The 23,875-nt window shown below is 36.3% G+C and overlaps 1 protein-coding gene across 5 annotated transcripts in view; it reads left to right on the forward strand.

Moving 5' to 3' along the window:
• LOC5567743 (protein spire) overlaps positions 1-23,875 on the forward strand; it is a 581,954-nt gene that overhangs the window by 365,407 nt on the left and 192,672 nt on the right. For 3 of the 5 annotated variants that reach the window (XM_021846470.1, XM_021846472.1, XM_021846473.1), the window contains exon 6: positions 3,211-3,243. The exons of the other annotated variants lie outside the window; for them this stretch is intronic. In XM_021846470.1, the coding sequence (XP_021702162.1) occupies positions 3,211-3,243 (33 nt within the window). The remainder of the gene's footprint in view (positions 1-3,210; positions 3,244-23,875) is intronic. 5 annotated transcript variants of the gene reach the window in all.

A 23,875-nucleotide genomic window follows, 5' to 3' on the forward strand; every position in this document is an offset into this window, starting at 1 on the left:
TCGTTGGTCGTTCCATTCAGGGCAAAGTGAAGGCATCTCGTTGCCAGTGATGTCGGGTGCTACTAAAGTACGCATTCGAAATGACGAAATTCGCCATCTCCGGTGTTTTGTGGTTTTAGAATTTTCGCCCACTAATGTACATCTAGAGGTGATCTAGTTCAATTGGTCGACTTGTTTATGGAGGTGAGGTGACTTCCCTCGCAAGTTGAGCAAAATGCATTACGATTGTGTTTTAAATTGGTTGAATGGATACTTCCTTTTGAACACAAATAAGAACAGCTCCTTCAGAATTCTTAACGCGAATTGATTATTAGAACCTTGATCCTTGGAATCTCTTTTTGGATAAGTTTAACGTTCTTGGACAAAAAGTCGGTCAAAATATAGGAGGAATCACGGAGAATTTTTGGGCGAATATTTGAACTATTTTTGAAAAAAATTTTGAAAAATTTCTTGTGAGAATATCCATGAAATAACCCATCAAAATTTAATTACAAATAATAAGAAAAATCCCCTTATGATAACCTTTCACATAAAATGATCGAAGCAATTTTTGTAGAACCTTGAATGTTTCTCTGGAGAAATCTTTGGAACTAAAATCCCTGTGAAGTCCCGAAATAAATTCATGTTAAACACTTGTTAGATTCATTGAATGGATTTCTGAAGGAATCCTAGGATAAAAATGTTGAAAATTTTGGAAAATTTTGGGATTGATCCTACCAGAAAATGGCTTGAAGAATCTGTATCAAATTGCTTAAAAAATCTCTTAAAGAATTCCACTGAGGCACAATGGTCCAGGTTTTCAAATAGCTGGCAAAACCCCAATTACTAAACTAAGTTTTTAGTTGAAAACAAGGCCGAACATTCATCTATTATATCAGATAGTTAAAAATACATATGATTATTTAAAAATAAAAATATGTGTCTACGTGTTCGGACATTAAATAGCTGCACAGTTCAAAAACCTTAATTTTTGCTTTAAAACTCTTCTGACTTATTTTCACCAAAACTGGTGCAAATTAGGGTTGCAGCATATTTTTTTTTCTCGTCGATAACATTCTTATAAAGATTCAGCATCCTCGAATGCAAATTGGTAGTCAAGTGTAGTTAACCTTTTTAAATTAATACTTATTGTTGTAGATACTTCAAACAATTAAAGAAGAGCTTCTCTACTCAAGACTAAGGAATCGATCGAATCGAGGAATTGAAGAAGATTCTTCTTGCCTAAGTTTGCCTAAACGATAGTTTCTTGAAAAAGTTGAGAGGCAAAACATGTATGATATTTAAGTGTTTAAGTGTATGTATTTTTGTTAGAATTTTGATCTTAGAGAACCAAAAAATTGTGACTATGCCCAAAATAGTGTCTTCAACCCTAAAACATGTTCCAAAATACTTTTGATGGCTAAAAATAGTTAAATATTGTAAATGCGTAATTTCTGTAATTGTTTTTTTTTATCTAGACCACTGTGCGAGTGATACTTTTGATTTTTTTTTTCAAACAGTTTTAAGCATTTCTCTATGAATGTTCTCTACTTACCTCCCATACATACATTGCATTTGTAAGTTTGAATTATCACCGAGTTGTTCAAGATTTTTTTGAATTACTGAAGATTTTTTCAGGAAATAATACAAAAAGTTTTAGAAGTCTTATCATAATTGTTCTCAAGATCATCATGAAATCTGTCCACACATTCTTTAGGGAGTGAACCAACATTTTTCCATCTTTGCTTTCGAGATTCATCCTGAAGTTTCTTTAAGGTTTATTCAGTAATCAGCAATCTTCTCAGTAATCAGTAATTTTCTCAGAATTCAACCCCTGCTCATCGATCTAAGCATGATCTTCTTTGCATATACAAAGATTTTCAAAATTTCGTAAATCACACCTCAAGATCTGAAAATTATTCTCCAGAGTATTCTGAAGTTTAGGGCAGATATGATAAAAAAATGATATTTTGTAGGATAAGCATTTCTGAAACAAAGCTTAATTTAAAAAATATACTAGGTTTACCTAAAACTCAATAAAACTGGTACCGGGTTATTTCGGACAAAGTATTACGCGTAAATCATTTGAATAATCGAAATGTTCGGCAAAATCTAATAACAAAGATAAACCTAAAATGACGACGGCGATGACAATTCTGCGACAACATGTTATATAAGTGCAACAGGAAATCGTTCAAAATATCCCTTTCATACGATTCTGATAGTCAGCCTTAATGACCCTGATAAATTTATCTTCATGACCTCGGTTTCAACACATTAGTTCAAAAGCAAGCTGCAAAAGTCTTCGGGGTTCCAATATACTCTATGATACCATTTAAAGGCTTAATACATAACTGCAAAACAATTTCCCGATTCCTTGAACAATCCTGCTAGACTCTTGTTATCTGCCGCTGCTGTCGCCAAAGTAAGTGAAAGTTGGGTTACCGCACACCCTTCACGTCCCAACTACTCAGTCAACCCTTGCTCTCTCGACTTCAACACAAACTTACATTTGGTGCGTACCAAAGACAGAAGCTCACAGTAATTAAAGGATTTCGCTGATATGTAACCGTCAAAACAATCGTGAACCCAAAACCCGGAGCTGGAGTTTTTTTTTTCAACTTGCGTTGACAAGTTGCTCCTGTCAAGCTATACGCGGGGCGACTTTCATTAATCAACCAGGAATTGCAGCAGGTCAGTAAGCATCGAGCAGGGTTCGTTAACTGAAAGTGCAACGCTAAAAAAGTATTTGGTTGCAATCGATGCATCCGGTTGCAGAAGGTGCATTCCAAGTGCACCTCAACATGTGAAAAGGTCCTAACTGTTCGGGAAAATCCGTCTTGAAACCTTTCTAAAATAGAATGATGTTTACAGTTCCGAAATGGTCGTACAGAAGTGCAAACATATTTGTTCACGATAAAATACAATCGTTGAGCTATCAAAGATTGTGTATTGCACCTTCCCTTATCATCCTTCCCAATTCTGCGCGGTTGTTGGTTTTTCGAATTCCTTCAGTGCTACTTATCAAGTCTTTAAAACCAATGCGTCTTCGAGACGTTCATATGTGGCACGTGGTTTTTCAGAGCTTCATGTGGGTATGTTACTATTTTCCCTTTTCACCACCTACCTGCTCGACGAACAATCTTCCATAACAGTACGTTGATTGCGGTTGTAATTTGGTTTTTGTTTTTACTGTTTTGTGCTGCCCGAAATATAACGTGAAACGCCAAGCCGGACGACTTCAGGATTTGGCAAGCCATACAAGTAAGGAAAATGTCAGCGATGTTTCAAGTTCTGTTTTTTGTTTTGCTTGGTTCGTCGCTTCTGTATTTTCTTTTGCTGCGCAACATTTGGCTGCTGCTATTTTTTACTCTTTTTCGACACACGCATCAACTTTGAACAAGTTTCAATTTCTTCCTCACTTGTTTCTTGGTTTTCAGTTTCTTTGGGTAGTTAATGTTTTGGTTGCGTAATTTATGTATGCAATTACATGTTAGTAGTGCTGCGTATATTTTTTCATTGTTTTTGATTATTCAGCCATTCCATGATAAACCGATCTATCCTAAGTAACATTTTTAGTTTTTTCATTTACTACAAGCTGTTGTTACCACCATATCGTTAAAACTCATTTTAGAACTTATTAGTCTTAATAACCTTAATAAAACTCTGATAAAACTTCGTTAAGCCCGAAAAGGCCCACACTACAGGAGGTTGTTAAGACTATACCTTAAAACCGTTTCAAAACTTCTTAGTTTTGTATCGTATGAATACATCTACCCTTGTAGGATACTATAAAACATTCAAAAGAGCTATTGTATAGCCTTATTGAGCTCTTGTAGCGGTATTGAATCTTTTACGATATCCTAATACACGAAATAAAACCAATGTTAAGAGCTTTTGATTGAACAAACATCAACCAAAAAGTTGTTTATAAACTATAACCTTTTTTAATATTGAAACCATCATGATGTCTGCCAACTCATAATAATCAATTAAAAAATCATTTTTTGCATGGCAGAAAACTTCCTTACGATCGCGTGAAATTCCTGCCAACAAAAATTTACTCGTGAAATGACTTAAAATTTTTCGATTTACAGCAACGCGCCATAATTACGAAATCAAAATTCGCTAACTCCATTCCATTTTCATTTTTTTTTTTCATCTCAATCATATATCGAAATTTCCCCCGCATATTGTAATTATCAACCCGAAACAGCGACAATAAAAATGGATCCCATCCAGTTAAATCTTGCTGGTTTTGTCTGAGAAGGATTAAGATCAATTGGTGGTTATTCTGAGCAATGTAATCATTCATAAGCGCTTTTGATCTTAAGAATACATGTGAAAAATCCTTCACTGGCTAAAATATTCTTAAATTATACTATTTGTTCTGCAGTTTTTTTGGAGCCTTGGCTTGAACTTAATGCACTCAGGAAAGCTAGTGCTGTCAAAAAGGTAAACAAGTCAGAAGATTCGATTTTGTGATGAAATTTAATTTACATAATTCGTGCCGTTATGTATCTAACTATGTGTTTATTGGAATGCATTGTTATGATAAAGCTAGTCGTGGGTGATCAGTTGTACTAATGCAGAAAACGATAAGTAATAAATGCCTAAAAATTAAAAGCTTTTTCGTATACCTCAGCTGTTGTGTGCAGCATAGTTGTCCCAGTGGAACGGGAAGTTAAGGCATGCATGAGAATATAGGCTATATACGGTAGTCAGATAATTCTACGTGAGGAATATTTGCCATTTCTATGTATGCGTTCTGATTCACTACATGATTATCATTATCAACATAATGATATCGATAACCACACGCTGACTGCATTCCAATAACATGCATCAGACAATTAAGATTTAAGAAGGCTTTAACATGACTTAGTGCAGTCTTAGAAGTTTTATCTATGCCTTTATAAGACAAGCAAGATGGGGTTTTAAGTATAGGTTTTAATAGACACTACGCAGCTCCTTCAAAATACAGTTTATTATCAACAAATGTGGTCAGAAAACAAGTTTTAACGGGAGCTCTTATAGATATCTACAAAGCATTTTAAAGTGGGTTTTACTGAAAAGAACGTTTAGCACTTTGCAATGCTTCATTAAATCTGTTAGGAATGAATACATCTCTAATAAAACCTTCATAAATAACATCTAAGATCAAAAAGCACTGAAATTGTTACTTGGGTAGTGGGTCACCGAATTCCGTGAAAATTTGCTATTTTGTTCCTAATCCGAAATAAGGATACACGTGTATTTGGGTTTTTTTATTAGGGTGACCATTTCCGAAATAGGGTGACCAGAAAAAATCTATTCGCGAATTTGCAAAATTTTTAGTGATAATAAATCTTCGAACTGTTCAGTAGAATACCTATAAGTAGATGAAAAACCCGAATTTAGTACTATAACATTTAATTCCACTAGAGTTTGTATCCTTTGACAAATACGCGTATTTCGACCTCAACTGTAAGGCATAAATAGCAAATTTTACCATGATAGTATATTTTGTTATTGATTAGTTATTACATGACTTTCAAGAATAACAGACCAATGACAAATTTTGCTATAATTGTATGTTTTGCTATTGATGAGATATTTAATGTCATATATCAATAACATAATAATGGTTAAACTAGATATGATTGCAAAATTTGTTCTTATTTTACCATTATTTAGTTATTCGCCTCTACCCGGGAATCGCAGTGGAATGAAGAAGCAAAAAAATACAACCAAACAACTGGAAGCATGCAGATGCGGGAGAGCAATGGAGGAAAAAGTGAAGCGATAAACATATTTTTTTTTTGGTTTCTTCTATACCGAGGCGTTACGCTTTTTGACGTCCACCAAGGAACATTGCTGAAGGTCTAGCACTACGACAGCCCATTATTTCGCCATAACCTGCATTGGTGCAGCACTATCGGCAGATATACGGTTGACAAGCATTTATTGCCTTGCCTTTAATGCTAACATAATTCCATTTTAAATGCTTCATGGTTGCTTGGGTAGCATCACTTGAGATTCCATTTAAAAATTCAGTTCTATTTCAATTTTTTAAAATAGATACACACATCGATGGATTAGACTCCGTCAACAATAAAAGGTGGTTTTGGCTGAAATAGTGCATAAGGCGGCATCCACAAATTACGTAACGCTCTAGGGGGAGGGGGGAGTAGGGTAAAGCGTTACGGCTCATACAAAAATTTGAAATTTTTCATACAAAAAGCGTTACGAAGGGGGGGAGAGGGGGTCAAAAATTTTCAATTTTAGCGTTACGTAATGAATGGACGCTGCCTAATGATTTTTGTTATGGAAATTTTCATTTATTGCAATACTAAAATCAAAATTCTAACTTATTTCTAGAATCAGTTGGAATCAAAATAAGTAGGGCGTAAGAGAAAAATAAAAGAAGTAGATTTGAGTCATACTAAGTGAAATAATTAAATAAATATCACGACAATAAATTATTTTAGCTATTAAGCTCTATAGCGTGAATATGATCGGCTTAGCACGAAAGATTCATCATGGTCAAATTCATTGCTTTATTCCTCAAAGTTAATCAAACATACTAACCAATGTATCCCCTTACTAATAGAAAATCAAAACTTTGTCCTCAAAACAAGCTTTTGATATTCAAACAAATGTTCAGGCCAGCCATGTTGTATGCTTTACCAATATGGACTAGCTGTTGTAATACCAGGAAAAAAAGCTCTGCAGAGAATTCAAAATAAAATTTTGAAAATGATTCTGAGGCTTCCTCCCTGGTATAGTACCAATGAGTTACATAGAATATCCAATGTTGAAACATTGGAACAAATGTCAAATAAAATCATTAATAATTTCAGGCAAAAATCGTTGCAATCTTCTATTGCCACGATTAATGCGTTATATGTTTAGGTTAAGTTAGGTTAAGTAAATTGAAAATGTTTTTTTCCCTTATAAGCAGGTGAAATCAACTCACCTGTAAAAAAATCTGAACTGCTGCGGCAATTGAAATGTAATATGTTGTTAACAAAATGTTAATAAAATCTTAAATTTGTTTTACCAAATTAGGATGATAGTGTTGTCTAATAACACAGAACACCTAGATATAAGAAATGAATGTAATGTTTGGAATGATACTAAGTACTGTTCATTTTATAAAGTGGACACTTTGGACATGCAATATCTTTTTAATTTATCAATGAAATCGAAATCGGTTTTCTGTACATCGTTCGACTAATATTGTACAATGCTGTGGTAATAAAAAAGTTACCAATATAATATGATTTCACACTAATAAGGCACAACGTTTAGAACGGTCGATTTTTGGAGGTTATCAAAATCAAGGATTATTAAAAATCGGCAGGAAAATTCGACAATTTATATTTTTTATTTTCAAAAAATGGTTGTAATTAGAAAGCATCATCAATTAGAAGCTTGCTAAAAAATATCAAGTTATTTTTGGAGAAGCAATTTTGCAGATATCATAAAATCATTTTTATCAATTTTTTTTAAAGAAAAATACCAAGATTTTGCTTTTTTTTATACATATATAGTTTCTTTAGTAATCTAAACCAGTTTTGAACACGCTTATTACTTTACTTTTTTGCTGGTAGTAAAAAGATGGTGTATCAGCAAATTTGACCATAAGGAATAGATCACTAAAGTGACTCAGCGTCAGGAACTGATGGAATATTATTGATGTTTTTAAAAGCTCTACCTTAAGTTGAATAGTAAAGGATACCAACATACAATTTGTTCATTAAATTTAGGATTTTTTTCATGCGAAAAATAATGCTTAAACTTGACGAACAGTTTTTCTTAAGAGTTTTTGCAAAAACTATTTAGTTCTTCAACCGAAAGCATTTTGTAAGTTTCTGTATTTTCATAACATTGTAGAAAAGTTGAACGATACACAGAAAACCGTTCACAATTTCATCAATAAATAAAAAAGATATAGCATAAACAAGGTGTCCACTTTATAAAATGAACAGTCCTTAATAAAGAAATTTAAAAAAATAAAACTAACCAAATGTAGGCCAGAAGATGACAGCCAAGACATGTGTTCAACATTGAAAGAATATAAGGGCTCAAACGCAATAGGGTGTGACATTTTGGCCGGTTTTGAGATAAGCATATCGTAAAATAGGGTAAGCTTGATAGTTTTTCGAAAGAAAATCTGAATGTTTCTGCACTTCGTTCTCAATTTTTTTATTTCATGCTTTTCAAAAAGTGCTGGTATCTTAATTATCGGTTGCGGTTGAAAGATTGCGTGACGTTTGGAATGGAACTATATTTTTTTTTATATTCGAAAGTCTGTTTTCAGTTTTGGGGTATGTAAAATACTACCAAACGACTGGAAGCAAACACATGAAAATACACAACCAAACAACTGCTTCACATCAGTGCAGTTTGAGTTGGATTAAGGAGAATGGATTAGGTGTAATTTATTAAAATTCATGGACATATAAAAAGAATATTTTTTTAACCAATTTGATAATAGAGCTTCAAATGTTCTCGATTCCGACGCAACTTGCGATGATTTGAAGTATCGTACTATATTTTTTACTCTATATTAAGTTATTTAACTTAGTGTTTTGTGGGTCCTGTAACTATGGAAGCTACCCACATAATCAAAAATACCCCGTTTTACGATACTAAAAATATAGTGTTTTCATGCTTTCCAACGATAATTTTAGGGGAATACAAAAAATAACATTATTCGACGTATGGAGTTGTTGTTTGGCTCTTTTGCAATTGGTATGCAATGGAAGATTGATAAAAAAAACATCAAAGTCAATTTTCTCAAAACTAGTTTTTTTTATCACTTACACCCCTTTCCTTTCAAACACCTCAATTGTCGTAGTCTCATAAACTATCATTGTACTAGTTTAAACTCTGTATTACGACATCATCTTAATAAAATCGTTTTCTAGCTTTATTGTGAATCGCTCGATGTTCAATCAAGTTTACGTTTCAGGATCATTGTTTTTTACAAATTTTAATTATTAAAGTGTCAAATCTCAGAATTCTGCTAAAATTACCAAAAACACAAAAAAAAAAATACTAGACGAATTGCATCTAGAATTAGTCGAAATTATTAGACATCCTACCTGATAATCTTGGATTTGGATTAAGTATTACACATGTTTTCAGTGTGATAGAAAAAGGGTTTTCCATAGAAGATTTGTTCAATTTTGACTCAAGAATAACTTCTGAAAATGACCTATGAGTTTTGGCATGCAATTTATTCTAGCTCCGAAACACGCGAGAAAAGCATTTCATTGATAGATTGTAGTGAGCGGTTTTCTGTACTTTTTGTTTTTGTTGAAATAAATACGTTTTGATGATCAAACAAGAATCTTTAAATTATTCTAACCTGCATAAAAAAGTTACTATTGTCACTTCTCTAGAATATAGTTGTTGTCGAGTTATTTCAATTGCAATGCAAAATAATACTTAAAACTAAAACAGACCATTTTCAATAATTATTCCCGATTCTTCATCAAGAACAATACACAGTATAAAATCATCACTTTCGATTGAATGGATTGATATTTTGACTCAATCAAAAACACCAATCACCATGATTTGAAGAGTCCTAACCTTGGATTAGCTCTACTGTCTCTAAGTGAAAAATCATTGATTTTGAACATCATATTTATTCTATACTTCATTGACAGCTAGTTGTAGAAACTCATAAAATTTAATTCAACCCCTTCTAACAGATGTAAATTAAATTTCAAGGTAAGATACAAGACTTGCACTTCAACGATTGAAAGTTCAAATCTGGGCGGAGTCGAAACGTTTGTTTATTTTTTTTTTTAAACAAAACATGCAACGTTGAATTCGAGTGCCATTTGTTTGGTATTGCCAAAATTTAACAGTAGTTCGAATCATAGAGCAGAACTATTGATATCGAGGTGCTTATTTTTTCCGTGTGGTCCTTGAGAGTATACATGGTAAAAAATCAACACAATCCATTGAAGGGATTGAACTCTTGACCACCATCACCACTTTAAAAGTTCTTAATTTGTATAAGAACTACGGCAGCATCCATTTATTACGTAACGCTAAATTTGGAAATTTCCGTAACGCTTTTTGTATGGAAAATTTCAAATTTTTGTACGATCCGTAACGCTTGAGCCTACTCCCCCCTCCTCCTAGAGCGTTACGTAATTTTTGGACGGCGCCTACTGTCTCCAACAGTAGGATTTGAAGTGAAAAGTTTTTGATTCATAAAAACATGTATCTTGTTGTAAAGTAATCATTGACAGCTCGTTGTTCAAGAATATTGGGTTCAATTTAATCACTTCTAACAGTTCTAACACTTCTGGTGTCGGAGTAAGATACAAGATTTGAAGGATGAAGGTTCCGATCTGGGTCGGACAGAAACGTTATTTTTTTACCATAACATGCAACGCTTAGTTCAAGAATCCTTCCCTTGACAATATCAAGATTGATCAGCAGTGCTAATCCAAAAGCAGAATAATTTCAAGACTCATATTTGATCATAAAAACTTCATCATGAAACTTTATCCCAAATATTTATTTTCTATCAAGTTTTTATGATAAAAGTTTGGAAGATAATGAAAACATTTTTTTTTAAATTTAAGGAACAAGTTATGATCGCGCAAGTGGTAGATTGACGAGGGTCTAATATCTACATTTCTCCTCCGGAGTGAAACACTTGAAAACGGTTAAAGTTTTATTAACTAGATACTGTATAGTACGACATGTCCTACGTTGTGTATAATACTGACGAATGATGGCTAAAATGATGTTTATGGTAAGAGTGGTGGTAGAGATAGAGTTCTGCGCCGTTTGTCCGAACAAGTTATTTATTTTTAATTTTTAATGATGAACATATTTTTTTTGCATAGTATATTTTTTTCCCGTAGCCCAAATGGTTCACTACAATCTCTTCATGAACCGCTTTTTTTTATGAAATCAATAGTTTCAGAGCTGCACCCAACTAGCACGCTAATTCGTCTTTTTTGGCCTATAGGGCTATTATACGGCTAGACGGGGTTGGTGGTCTGATGACTACCGCTTCTGCTTCATATGCAGAAGGTCATGGGTTCAATCCCAGGCCCGTCCCTTTCCTCGTACTTTGTAGTTGTATATCTCTCACTTGCTTCTATCTATAGGAAGTTTGCTAACCACAAAAGCAAACCTCTCTGCCATGCCTTTCCCCCAATCCATACACTCCCGCATGAACTGGCGTGGATGCAGTGGAATATACGGTCTACGTGGGAGTCAGTTCAATGCATCATCAATTCCTCCCCTTCCCCTCATTGGTCTGCATTCTGACGTGGCAGGTGCCATTGTTGCCTAAAAATAGAAGATCACCAGTACTTATACACTGAGGATGCCTGTTAGTACCAAGCAGTCATTCGGTTGGTTCCTTGTGTAAGTGCAGCTGATCTGGCGATACTGGAGTGCATCCACGGGCGGCCAATCAAGCTCATGCTCAAGCTATAGGGCTATTATACGGCTAATATAGCTGTATAATAGCACTATATTAGAACGTATGGTAAATTAAAGTGCTATTTGTATTTGTATAGTTGGGGTATCCATAGAAAAATGAAAGCCAAAACTCATAGGCTACTTTCAGAAGTTCTTGAGTCAAAAGATTTATGGAAAACACTTATTCTATCATAACGAAAGCATGTGCAAAATTTATTGCCAATTGAGATTTTTGGATCAGATATGTTAACTGCCCATAAAACCATAACTGTCCCATATTGATTTTCGAACCAACACCTTTTTTCATTGCAACATTCATTAGTATATCTATATAAATAAAAATAAAGTGGTGTTCGTATGTCACGAAATGGCTGGAGAACGGGACAACCGATTTGCACAATTCTTTCACTGTTGTTTTCTTGAAGGGTTCCGACGTGTTCGCGTGATAAGAAAGTTTAGGGAGTTTTTCTGAAAATTTGGTAAAACGGGGGAGTACTTATATGTTATTTTGTATGGGAGGTTCCATGACATTTTTCAACAGCCTACTTGATGGCAAGACGAAGTTTGCCGGGACCGCTAGTACTTTATACAAATTAACACACTTTGTATGAAAATTATGTAGAAAAATATGAAGTTAGTGTAGTCCCATATTGAAAAATAAAAGCATAACAGTCTCTATATGAACTTTGAACGCCAATAGCAGATGCAAAACTAGAATTATGTTTAAGTTTATATTTTTTACTGATCAATAGTTGCAAAATGAGTAATCTGTGTGGTTGTGCTTAATGAATATGGCATGCGGAAATACACTAGAAAATTAACAACTTTTGTATGAAAAGGCAAATTTCAAACTTTGACAGTCATTTTCTCTACACCTATTTTTTACATATGGGACAGTTATGCCTTTATGGGAAGTTAAATAAACACACAAAAAAAAGTTGGTTCCAGATGACTATGGTAGCTCCTATTTGAGTATTATCATGATTGTAAGTTATTGAAGGGTAAAAAACCAATGGCATTAGTTTAGTTTATGATGTTTAACTTCAACTACAAGATAGTCAATATACTCTTGAATTATGAACTTATTGTTCTAGAGGATAATCTCATTGGCATAGAGAAATCTAGAATACGCGTAAAGTGTGCTTTATGTTGAAATCTGTTAGGAAGCTATCTATAACGTATTCTAAAAAACTTGAAACTTGTTCACATTAATTAGAACGCCTCGCAAATCAAAAACAAAAAATCAACGAATCTACTTTGTGGCCTGTTTAATTTGACACTTTTTTGTTTCATAGCACCGTGCTCATAAACAACCATAAACAACCATTTATTCTTAATGTGTTTGACTAATTTGGGTCATCATTAATCGTCTCAAGAATTCAAAATCGAATCAAAAGCACAAAATGCATATTCAAAAGACCGCCAACCGATAGCAGATTATGGTAATGACACAGCTTTTCGATTAAATTTCCTTGTCTAAGAATCGTCCTGTGCAAATCTATCGTTCGTTGATCCATTTACAGTTATAATGCAAATTCAAACATGTTCTGATGAGTCGATAATGCTAAATCTAGCTGATAGGTGATGCATATTTTTTGTATCGCATCAGCAAAAAACCAAAACTGTGCCAATGTTGTCGGCTGTCAGTTCCGTTCCGGTGGCCAATAAATAAAGCGATTGCCGCCCAGCCCCTTGGGAAGACAATACGGCTAGATTAGTTCTCTATGCTGCTTGTCGGAGGAAGCTCTAAAGAAGGCAATATCGGGGCGATTCTTTCCAGGCGATATTGTTTGTTCATAGTTCGCTCGATCGTTCGCATCTTGCAAACGAAGCATGAAAGAAATCAGGGTAAATATAGCGGTAATTTCGGAATGGAAGTGCCCTCAGACCAGCCGTAGCGCCCCGAGTCACAACGCCTCACAAATCGTCGCATCGCACGGTGGTTCTATTTGTTTGGCGAAGCGGTCATAATTCATTTCTACACAGTATGTCATAAAAAATAACATCAGAAATTGTCAAATCAAGTACGTTTTGACAATCAAAAATACTCTCGTGGTTGAGAGTTAGTAGTGTTTGATCCTTTGGTCGCGTTGCTTGCTCTTGCGGGGGTGGGTGATGCGGACAGGATCAAACGTGTTGCGCGTCGCTCGCGCGGCACGATAGTATATACGAGTCGCGGATCGCGTGATTAATGTTAGTAGTGTTTGATCCTTTGGTCGCATTGCTTGCTCTTGCGGGGGTGAGTTGTGCGGACAGTTTGGTTGAAGCTTTCGAGTGGGAAACATCGTTTCATCGTGCGCTCTTCAAGCTAAAGCCCTTTTTTTCGTACCGCGGAGACCCTATACAAATTAAATTAGTGGTTGTTGAAGCAAATCGTTACAAATAGTTTAGCGGACTGGTGAGTGACATGGCAGAGGATTCAGGCGGCGGAGGAGGGCCATCCTGGGCGTTTGGGTCCAGGTATAATGGCCTGGATATAGATCAACAAGAGTTGGAATGGACAACAAAAGAAAGCAGTCGTGGCAACAATGGGAAGAAACGAACAGCGAATCGTTTGACGCAAAAGGAGATCCAGTTCACAAAGCTGATGAAAGTGGACAGTTACAATGGACCACGTTTTTTGACCCTGAAGCGAACGGACCAGGACGAAACAATGAAAACGGTATCCCCGTTTTTCATTAGGAAGGCAATGAACAACATAACCCCGAATGTTACTATTGTTAGGACGAAAGATGGCGGCCTCTTACTCAAGACCGTTGACCGACAACAGGCAGAGAAACTGAAGAAGCAAAAGGTTTTTGGAGGAATCATCAATATCGAGATCACCGAACACCCTACTTTGAACAGTTCTCGCGGAACCATATTTTGCCCTGATCTAAAAATGCACACTGATGAGGAGATCCTTGATGAGCTGAGCTCCCAACACGTGACTGACGTGAAAAGGGTTCAGCGTCGCAACAAAAAAGGTGATTTCGAAGATTCCGGAGTGTTCATTTTAACGTTCGACCTTGGACATCTACCAAACTCGATCGACGCCGGCTTCCATTGCTGCAAAATCAAGCAGTACATACCTCCACCACTACGGTGTATGAACTGTTTAAAATTCGGCCATAAGAGGTCAGTTTGCAAAGGCAACCAAATATGTGCCAGTTGTGCTAACCTCTACCATGACAAGACCCAGTGTCAACAAGGGTTGAAATGCGTCGTATGTCGTGGAGATCATCACACTTTGTCAAAGGACTGCCCTGTCTACAAAGATGAATTAGAGATTCAACGCATGAAGGTCACCGAGAAGATAACGTATCGCGAAGCCAGACAAAAGAGAAGACTACAAGCACCCGACCCTAATCCTCCCAGGCTGAGGCAACCGTTCTCTAGTCTATTCAAATCCCAGCACAATGAAGCAGATCAACAAAAGAACAATGAAATGACCAATCGCTCCAACGAAGATCATATCGCCTCAACAGAAAGTAACTCATCAAACCATCGACCAAATCAACAACGCCCGGTAGCAAACCGAGCAATCAGCAGCACCCAGATAAATTCTACGAGGACCACCGATAATACACCAATTCCCATCTGTACAACAAATGAGAGAGATAACAATCTAAATGATCAAAACAGCGTACCACCAAGTATGGAACAACATTTTCCAAACCAACCCAGTATCCCAATAATGAAAAACAGTACTAACACCACCAATAACACATCAAACGAAAATGAAAAGAAAATATCTAATTCTAACACGACTAACATTATAACAGAATCAAACAATCTCAGTATACTTTCACAGTTTATCACACAATCGATCAATATTGATGAAGAGCAATTCAGTGACAATACAATGTAATTCTTTGTAATAACACTACACATCTCTTGGACAATTTCTCGTTACAGCCATGGATAGTTGCATATTACAGTGGAATTTAAATGGATTCTACAACAATTTCAATGAACTTAAATTGTTAATAAGTAACTTCAACCCCTTTGCAATTTGTATCCAAGAGAGTCACTTTAATCACTCTCGAAAACCTACGCTTAAAAATTACTCAATATATTATAAACTAGACCAATTTCACATGCGAGCCTCAGGCGGAGTAGCAATTTGCGTCAAAGACGGATTTCACTCAAGAGAGTTAGAACTTAATACTGATCTACAAGCTGTAGCAGTAAGAATGTATTACCCGCTTGAATTCACAATTGTCTCATTGTATCTACCTCCAGATCAACATATACAAAGATCACAGTTAGATGACCTCATTCAACAGTTGCCGACTCCATTTTTAGTAACTACTGATTGTAATGCACATAATACGAAATGGAGTAGTGAGTTGGATAATGCCCGGGGAAGAATGATTGAATCGACAATCAATGACTGGAACCTGAACATCTTTAATGACGGTTCACCAACCCACTTTAGCGTGGCGCACAATAGTTTCTCAGCCATAGATATTTCATTCGGATCTCCTTGTTTATCAAGACATTTTAATTGGATGGTACACACTGATCTATGTTCAAGTGACCATTTCCCAATTTTAATATCACCACTCACGCGGATTATTAATTCTTCGAGACGCCCTCGTTGGATAACGTCGGCAGCTGATTGGTATACATTCCAGAATGTAGTAACTACTACATTAGATGAGCAAAATCCATCAACTCCCTTAGACCAACTAGACCACTTTTCTTCTAGCGTTTTACATTCAGCGAAACAAACGATCCCTCAAACGTCTAGCATAGTCAAAAAGTGTAAACCGCCATGGTGGTGCAGCGAGGTCTCTGATTGTATTAAAGCCCGAAATAAAGCGCTCAAAGAATTCAATCGCACTTTTAACTCTGAGTCAGAAAAAGCGTACAAAATTGCAAAAGCGAAAGCACGATGCGTTATTCGTCGTTGCCAAAGAGAATCGTGGCAAAAGTATGTATCATCTATTGATAACTCAACACCTTTAAACGAAATTTGGTCGAAAGTACAAAAAATTTCAGGAAAAACTAGCTTCCAAGGTGTAACATGCTTAAAAGGTAGCTCAGGATTAATACATTCGCCGAATGAAATCGCTGAAGAATTGGGCAAACAGTTTGCATTTACGTCAAGTATAGCGGCCTATTCACCTGAATTCAGGCAACAAATGATAGATTTTCAAACTAACGAAACTATCTTGTACGACGAAATCGACCAAAATGATCTTAATAAAGATTTTACGATGCAGGAGTTACAGATTGCGCTAAAGAGTTGTAAGGGAAGTTCTACTGGTCCAGACAATATCCATTATGATATGTTGAAAAACCTTCCATTTGATGCTTACTACTATCTACTTCAAACTTTTAACAGAATCTGGAACCAAAGAGTGTTCCCTGACCAATGGAGAGAGGCAATAATTATTGCCATTAAAAAGCCGAACAAAAACCCTCTAAATCCGACAAACTACCGGCCTATTTCTCTAACATGTTGTGTATGTAAAGTTTTTGAAAAAATGGTGAATCGACGTCTTACATGGTATCTTGAATCAAATGGCTTCATTGATAGCTGCCAATCTGGTTTTCGAAAATATCGAAGTACTCTCGATAATTTAACAATATTAGAAAACGACATACAAGAAGCCTTCTCGAATAAGCAACATTTGGTTTGTGTCTTTTTTGACCTTGAAAAAGCTTATGATACTACTTGGAAGTTCAAAATTCTAAAAACCCTTTCAACATACGGGATTCGAGGAAACATGCTTCATTTCATCGACAACTTTCTGCAAGATAGAAAATTCCGAGTAGCAATTGGTAATACGTTTTCGTCAAAATTTTCGCAAGAGTCCGGGGTCCCACAGGGATCAGTCCTAAGCGTGACTTTATTTCTAGTGGCCATTAATTCTTTAGCAAATTACATCCCAAATGGAGTTAAAAAGATTAAGTTTGCAGACGATGTTGCAGCGTATATTTCAGGATCATCTTTAATAGAAATTCAAAGAAACCTACAATCTACATTGAGTCGGCTAGAGAGTTGGAGTGAAGAGACAGGTTTCCGATTCTCAGTTAATAAAACTAAGATTATCCATTTCTGCCGGAAGACCAGCTGCATCCACGATCCTCAACTAACGCTATATAATCAACCTATCGAAGTAGTTGATACCCACAGATTTTTAGGCATGATCTTTGATAAAAAACTAAATTGGAATTGCCATATAAGACAAACCAAAGCGAAATCCATGGGAGCTGTGAAGATAATTCGAACTCTTTCTAACACGACTTGGGGATCTAGTCGAAAAACTCTTCTTACACTGCACAATGCATTAGTATTGTCAAGATTAGAATATGGAAGTATCATATACAACTCAGCTTCTGCAACACGCTTGAAGCAATTAGATCCTGTTCACCACCTTGGTGTCAGATTGGCAATAGGAGCTTATAGGACAAGTGCTACTGTAAGTATCCTTTCTGAGGCAGGTATATTACCGTTATCATACAGAAGAGATATTCAAACGCTGGTTTACGGAATAAAAGTAATAACTTTACATTCCCATCCTTTAAACAATAAAATTTCGAGTACAGACCATTCGACCCAAACAAAAGCCAAAAATTCTTTTATAAATCGATTTAAGAAACTTTGTTCGACTTTTCAAATCAATACTGAAAACATCTATAGTCGGGGATATCATCGCGAACCTCCGTGGACACTTGGTGAAATAAAAGTTGATTACTCAATGGCAAGCACTCAGAAATCGAATGCAAATCCAGTGCTGTTCCAAAAAGAGTTTGCACGCAAAATATCTGAGTATGTAGGATACTATTTTATTTATACTGATGGATCAAAGTACGCCAATAACATTGGATGTGCTATTTACAGCACACTTCACACCAAAAAAATACGTCTATCGAACCAGTCCTCGATATTCTCCGCAGAATTGATGGCTATAACCAGTGCAATTGAATACGCTCTCGATGACCAATCGCATTATAAATACCTAATTATATCTGACTCAATGAGTTCACTCCAAGCGCTACAGAACCCATTTTCTGAACAACCATTAATCCAAAACATCCAAGAACTTCTGATGACAATCCGTAGAATAAATAAAATCATACATTTTTTGTGGGTTCCAAGCCATGTGGGTATTTCAGGTAATGAAATTGCCGATCAATTGGCAAAAGAAGCCACTCAATGCCAAAACTATTTAGATAATATTACCCATAATGATCTGATCGTTTCAATAAAACAAAGTGTTAGAAACACATGGCAACACTTTTGGGAAGCATTGGAGGGCAACAAACTACGGTCAATTAAACCAACGATATCCCAATGGAGCACCTCAAATTGCTCACGAAGAAAAGACTCGGTTATCTTAGCTAGACTAAGAATTGGTCACACGAGAATAACTCATGAGTATATTTTTAAGCGTGAGGATCCTCCACAGTGTTCAAATTGCAATACAGCACTTACTGTTCAACATTTAGTAGATTCTTGTTCACTATATGCAACTATCCGAAGAAAATACAGTGTTAATATCCAAAATTTATGTAATGATTCCGATAAAAACGAAAATTTATTCAAATTCTTAAAGGAATCAAAACTTTATAATGAAATTTGATGTAAAATAATATGTAGCATTAATCATTAGGCTTAAGTTTGTTTTTTGTATATCATATGTATTGTAACGTTCTATTCTCTGGAGTAGATGCAAATAGCCATTATAGTGCTATGCATCCTAAATAAACCAATTAATTAATTAGTTGTGCGGACAGGATCAATCGAGTTGCGCGACGCTCGCGCGGCACGATAGTATATAAGAGTCGCGGATCGCGTGATTAGTGTTAGTAGTGTATGATCCTTTGGTCGCATTGCTTGCTCTTGCGGGGGTGGGTGATGCGGACAGGATCAAACGTGTTGCGCGTCGCTCGCGCGGCACGATAGTATATACGAGTCGCGGATCGCGTGATTAATGTTAATAGTGTTTGATCCTTTGGTCGCGTTGCTTGCTCCTGCGGGGGCGGGTGATGTGGACAGGATCAATCGTGTTGCGCGTCGCTCGCGCGGCACGATAGAATATAAGAATCGCGGATCGCGTGATTAATGTTAGTAGTGTTTGATCCTTTGGTCACATTGCTTGCTCTTGCTGGGGCGAGTGATGCGGACAGGATCAATCGTGTTGCGCGTCGCTCGCGCGGCACGATAGTATTCAAGAGTTGCGGATCGCGTGATTAGTGTTAGTAGTGTTTGATCCTCTGGTCGCGTTGCTTGCTCCTGCGAGTGCGAACGATGAACACTTGTTCGGCATACAATTCATTTATCGAATAATATCGTGAATCCGGTCAGGCGTGAATATATCATGGATCGCATCATCAACTAAAGATGACTCCCAGATCCTTACCTTATCCCACTAATCCAATATCCTTTCCATGACAACTATGGAGATGCAGAAGATTCTTCGGTCTCTAAAACCAATGGTTGTCTAACTAACATTCCTTTCCTTCCCCGATGACCGTAAGGACGTGGCCGGCGCCGTTATTGACTTCTAAAGTTGGAGCTCTCGATTTGTGCACATTGAAGAATGGTAAGCTAATCCCAAGCCCCATTCACTAAATCCCTGTGCAACTTCGATTGCTCTGGTCAATCATGGAGTAGCAACTACGAATTGTACGGTCATTTATGCTCATGCTCATGCTCAAAAATACTCTCGTGGTTGCTGTCATCAATATCATTTAAAAATTTCTAATCGAGGATTTCTTCAAGTAAGATCGGTGTACCAATTGCAGATCTGCTTCAAACAAATATTTGTATACAATCGAAAAATGAAGCTAGCGGTATTATTTTTTGGTCATCAGAAAGCTTTTGATTTTGATTTTGTAAGCAAAATAGGAAAACTACGATCATTCATATATTTGTTTCTTTTTAATCTTCTGAGCAGAATCTCAATAGAGAAACAAACTAGAGCCACATGTGCCTAGTGAGTAGCGCTATTTCTATTCCTACAGTAGCATTATAAAAAAAACGTTCGATTGATATAAAAAGTTTTTAATTCATTCAGTACTAAGGCTGGAACAAATATTATTTTTATTAATAAAAAAAACTTTTGATCGTCTACAAACACTATTTTTTATTTTGACCAACGGGGGGTACCACTGTGCATCACAGCGTTCTTAAATGAAGCCCGATGCCGCTACTGACTGCCTCGTTCGGAAAAGGTTTAAACGCGCCCGTGGGTTCGTCGCCTTACGTTACGTAAACTTATGAGCCATGGGAGACGACAGAGAATGCGACCGCTGTTGACGATGATGTTTGCTTCGGGCAATCTGTGAACTAACTGTAACTACTCGGAGTAAATGGGAATTTTTAGTCGTAAATCGAAACGATTTAGCCCGAGTTTACACCAGCAATTATGACCGGGTGAATGCGCTCGAATGGGATTTGTACCGATGGTGTTCAATGGATGCAGACAACAAACGGTTGTCCGGGGTCGATGGAAAATGCTCAGTGAGTTGGTTGTAAACGCCTTGTCAATACAAAACTTAATACATTTTTCTGCATTCAAGAATCTAAAGTTGAATCCAAAATAAGTCAAGCAAATTGATATTCTATTATTTTTGTTATTTTTGTTTCAAAAACTCCTTGTTTTGTAGTGCTTTAATTCTATTTAGAAGTTGTCTCAAAATAATCTTTTTCGGATCATTCCTCGTTCGAATTAGAATGTGTATCCTTTGCCAGATGCTCGTATTTTGGCTTCACCGTGTACTTGACGTCTTCAGTGTCATGTACTTGACTCGAAATATGCTTAATTATGAACAGGTCTTAACAAAATCGCAAAGAACTGATCAATCTTCACTTTCTAATAAAACTGAACGGTGTTGAACTTTGTGTCGTATAACTCTTTTTTATTTCAAAAATTCCGATTCCATCGTTTAATCAGTCATTATAGAACTGAAACCTGTATCAATCTTAAGGTTTATGAGCCAATCCTAAAATATCGTTTCATAGTGGAAGCTTGAATTTGTCATATAAAATTTAAAACAATATTGCATTTAGGAGTTAGCTTCACCTAGGTTTTGTTGATCTACCTTACCCACATTTTAATATATTAACTACTCGTATGACTCATCACATTCAAGCTGCGTCCAACATCACCCCTTTCGCGTATAGGGTCACCATTGGATTGAGCTTTTCGCTTCGATCGATAAATCACCCGCTGAAATCGCACAACACTGGTGGATGCCTGCGCAACTTTTCATAGCCTGCCTGCAAGAATGGTTCGTCAACGGGCTCATAAATCTGCACATGATTTATACACCCGTCACCAGACCCGTCGTGAGATCAATTCATTTCGGTTCTTGGATCTAGAGAGGTGCTTGCACAAGTTTCAAATGGTGCAGATCTAGACTCACCACCCGCGCCTCGTGAATATGTAACGCAGATCCAGATTGCAGATCCGTTCTCCTTTCGAATTGGTCGATACTGAGAGCTTGAATCTCGAAACGAGACCCCACACTGTTGCGAAGCTGAGTGTGTAACTGATAGAAAAAGGGGTCCCTCATATGAGGTGATGATTATTCGTCGGATTTTGCCTTAGACGAGAGGAGATTTGTAATAATCCATCAAAGACCTAGTTGGATCACGATTTGCAGTGGCGCTAAAATTTGTAGTGGCTTACCCTTTAAACTACAGTTGGGGTATATACACAAGAGCGTTGAAAATATTGAAATATTGGCTCCCTTATGCTTAAACGCTTTTTATTGTGGAAAATAGCATCCTCCCAAAGTTAGAAATTACTTGGAAGAAATTTGACTGTGTACCCACTATTTTGAAGTTTGGAAAACGCCAACTTTTCATGTTCAGCCTTCTATCTCTTAGTCATAATATTCTTAGGAAAACTCTATTCATGTGAAATCCTTTCAGCTACAACTTTGCCCAAGACCACATTTTGATTGGACGTCAGGATAAATTGCGATTCATAATCATGCATGTTGCATACATAACGAACTGCTCAGCAGGCTACAGTGGTGCTCCTGGCGGGTAGAATAGATCAAAGTAATCCAGGCTACTATGTTCTACAGCAAAAAAAAGCAGTTTTGCTCTGAAATGATCATCTCCGCATTATTTACACTTTGTTATCAATAATAACAATTTATCCTCACATCCCATCAACATGTGGTCTTCGGCAAAGTTGTAGCTGGGAAAATTTCACATGAGAAGAGTTTGTTCATTTTTACATAGATTATTATGACGAGCAGTTAAAGCCCAGACAACCAGAAGTCGCATAGCAGTATACGAACAAAGTCACTTATTTGTACAAACTGCATCACTCCCGCACTACTTGGTGGATGAAATCGTTTGATCGATGAGTTTCCTCGCATTAAACGCTTTTTTATGAGTTCATATGTACATTCCATTTCGTCCCGTATACTTGTATAAAGTAAGTCGGATCAATCCGTAGCAGCTGTCAAATCAATTTTGTTATCATGAATTAAGTCGCATAAGAGTTCAGACTAATTTGCAAGAAAATCTACACACTCGCATTGTATGTTATGTTCCATCATATAAAATATGCACGTATATCGCCTCCACTTTTGTACGTATAAGGCCTTTTCGCAACATCTTATACGTGAAACTTCGCTCATATAAGCATCGCATAACGCAAAAGGTGATTTGGTTATACGTACATTCTGGTTGTCTGGGAGGACTGAGCTCGAAAGGTTTGCCTTTCCCATAGTGACGTGTGCACAACCAAATTTCTTTCAAATCAAACGATTTTAATCATAATTGACACCGTTTATGCGTAGGGGAGCAAAAACTTCAAAATTTGTATCATTCTAATATACACAGCAAAAAAAAAAATCTTAATATGCCACGACTGACTTTTCTGTAATTGATTCTAAAATCTCATGTAATCATCGTGTCATCGCAAATTAATATGGTTTTCAATGTTTTATTACACAATATGTGCTCTATTACATTCCAAAACACATCAGATTGAAACAAAACTCCTTTTAGGGGTTGATTTGAAAACTATTCATTTAAACTCCGTGCAAACGCTGAATGCGTTACATTATGCGATATTACAACATATGACGTAATATTGTTTTTAAAAATCGTAGTATAATGCAGCAATGCTCGATATAATAAAACTCATGTTTTAAATTTGGTGGGATATCGACCGTCGAGACTGCTTTTCAAGATTTCTTGGCGTATTTTCGGTCCTCGGGTTTCTTAATAAAACAATTGTTTTGGTTAAAGCCGACGTTTCGAGCATTTATTTGCTCATCTTCAGGGCAAACTACAATTTTAAAAAATTATAGTATTGTTAAAGTCAAGTCCGAACAATAATTAAAATTACTTACATCGTTAATTTCTTTTAAGTCAAGTGGATTTGAACAAACATGGAACGAACGGCTAACAACATTACACTGGAATTACAAATAAATTTCGGACATAATGATATAATTCAAATTAACTTTGTATCATTTTAAC

This window comes from Aedes aegypti, chromosome 2, assembly GCF_002204515.2.
Source record: "Aedes aegypti strain LVP_AGWG chromosome 2, AaegL5.0 Primary Assembly, whole genome shotgun sequence".
Classification (NCBI taxonomy): domain Eukaryota; kingdom Metazoa; phylum Arthropoda; class Insecta; order Diptera; family Culicidae; genus Aedes; species Aedes aegypti.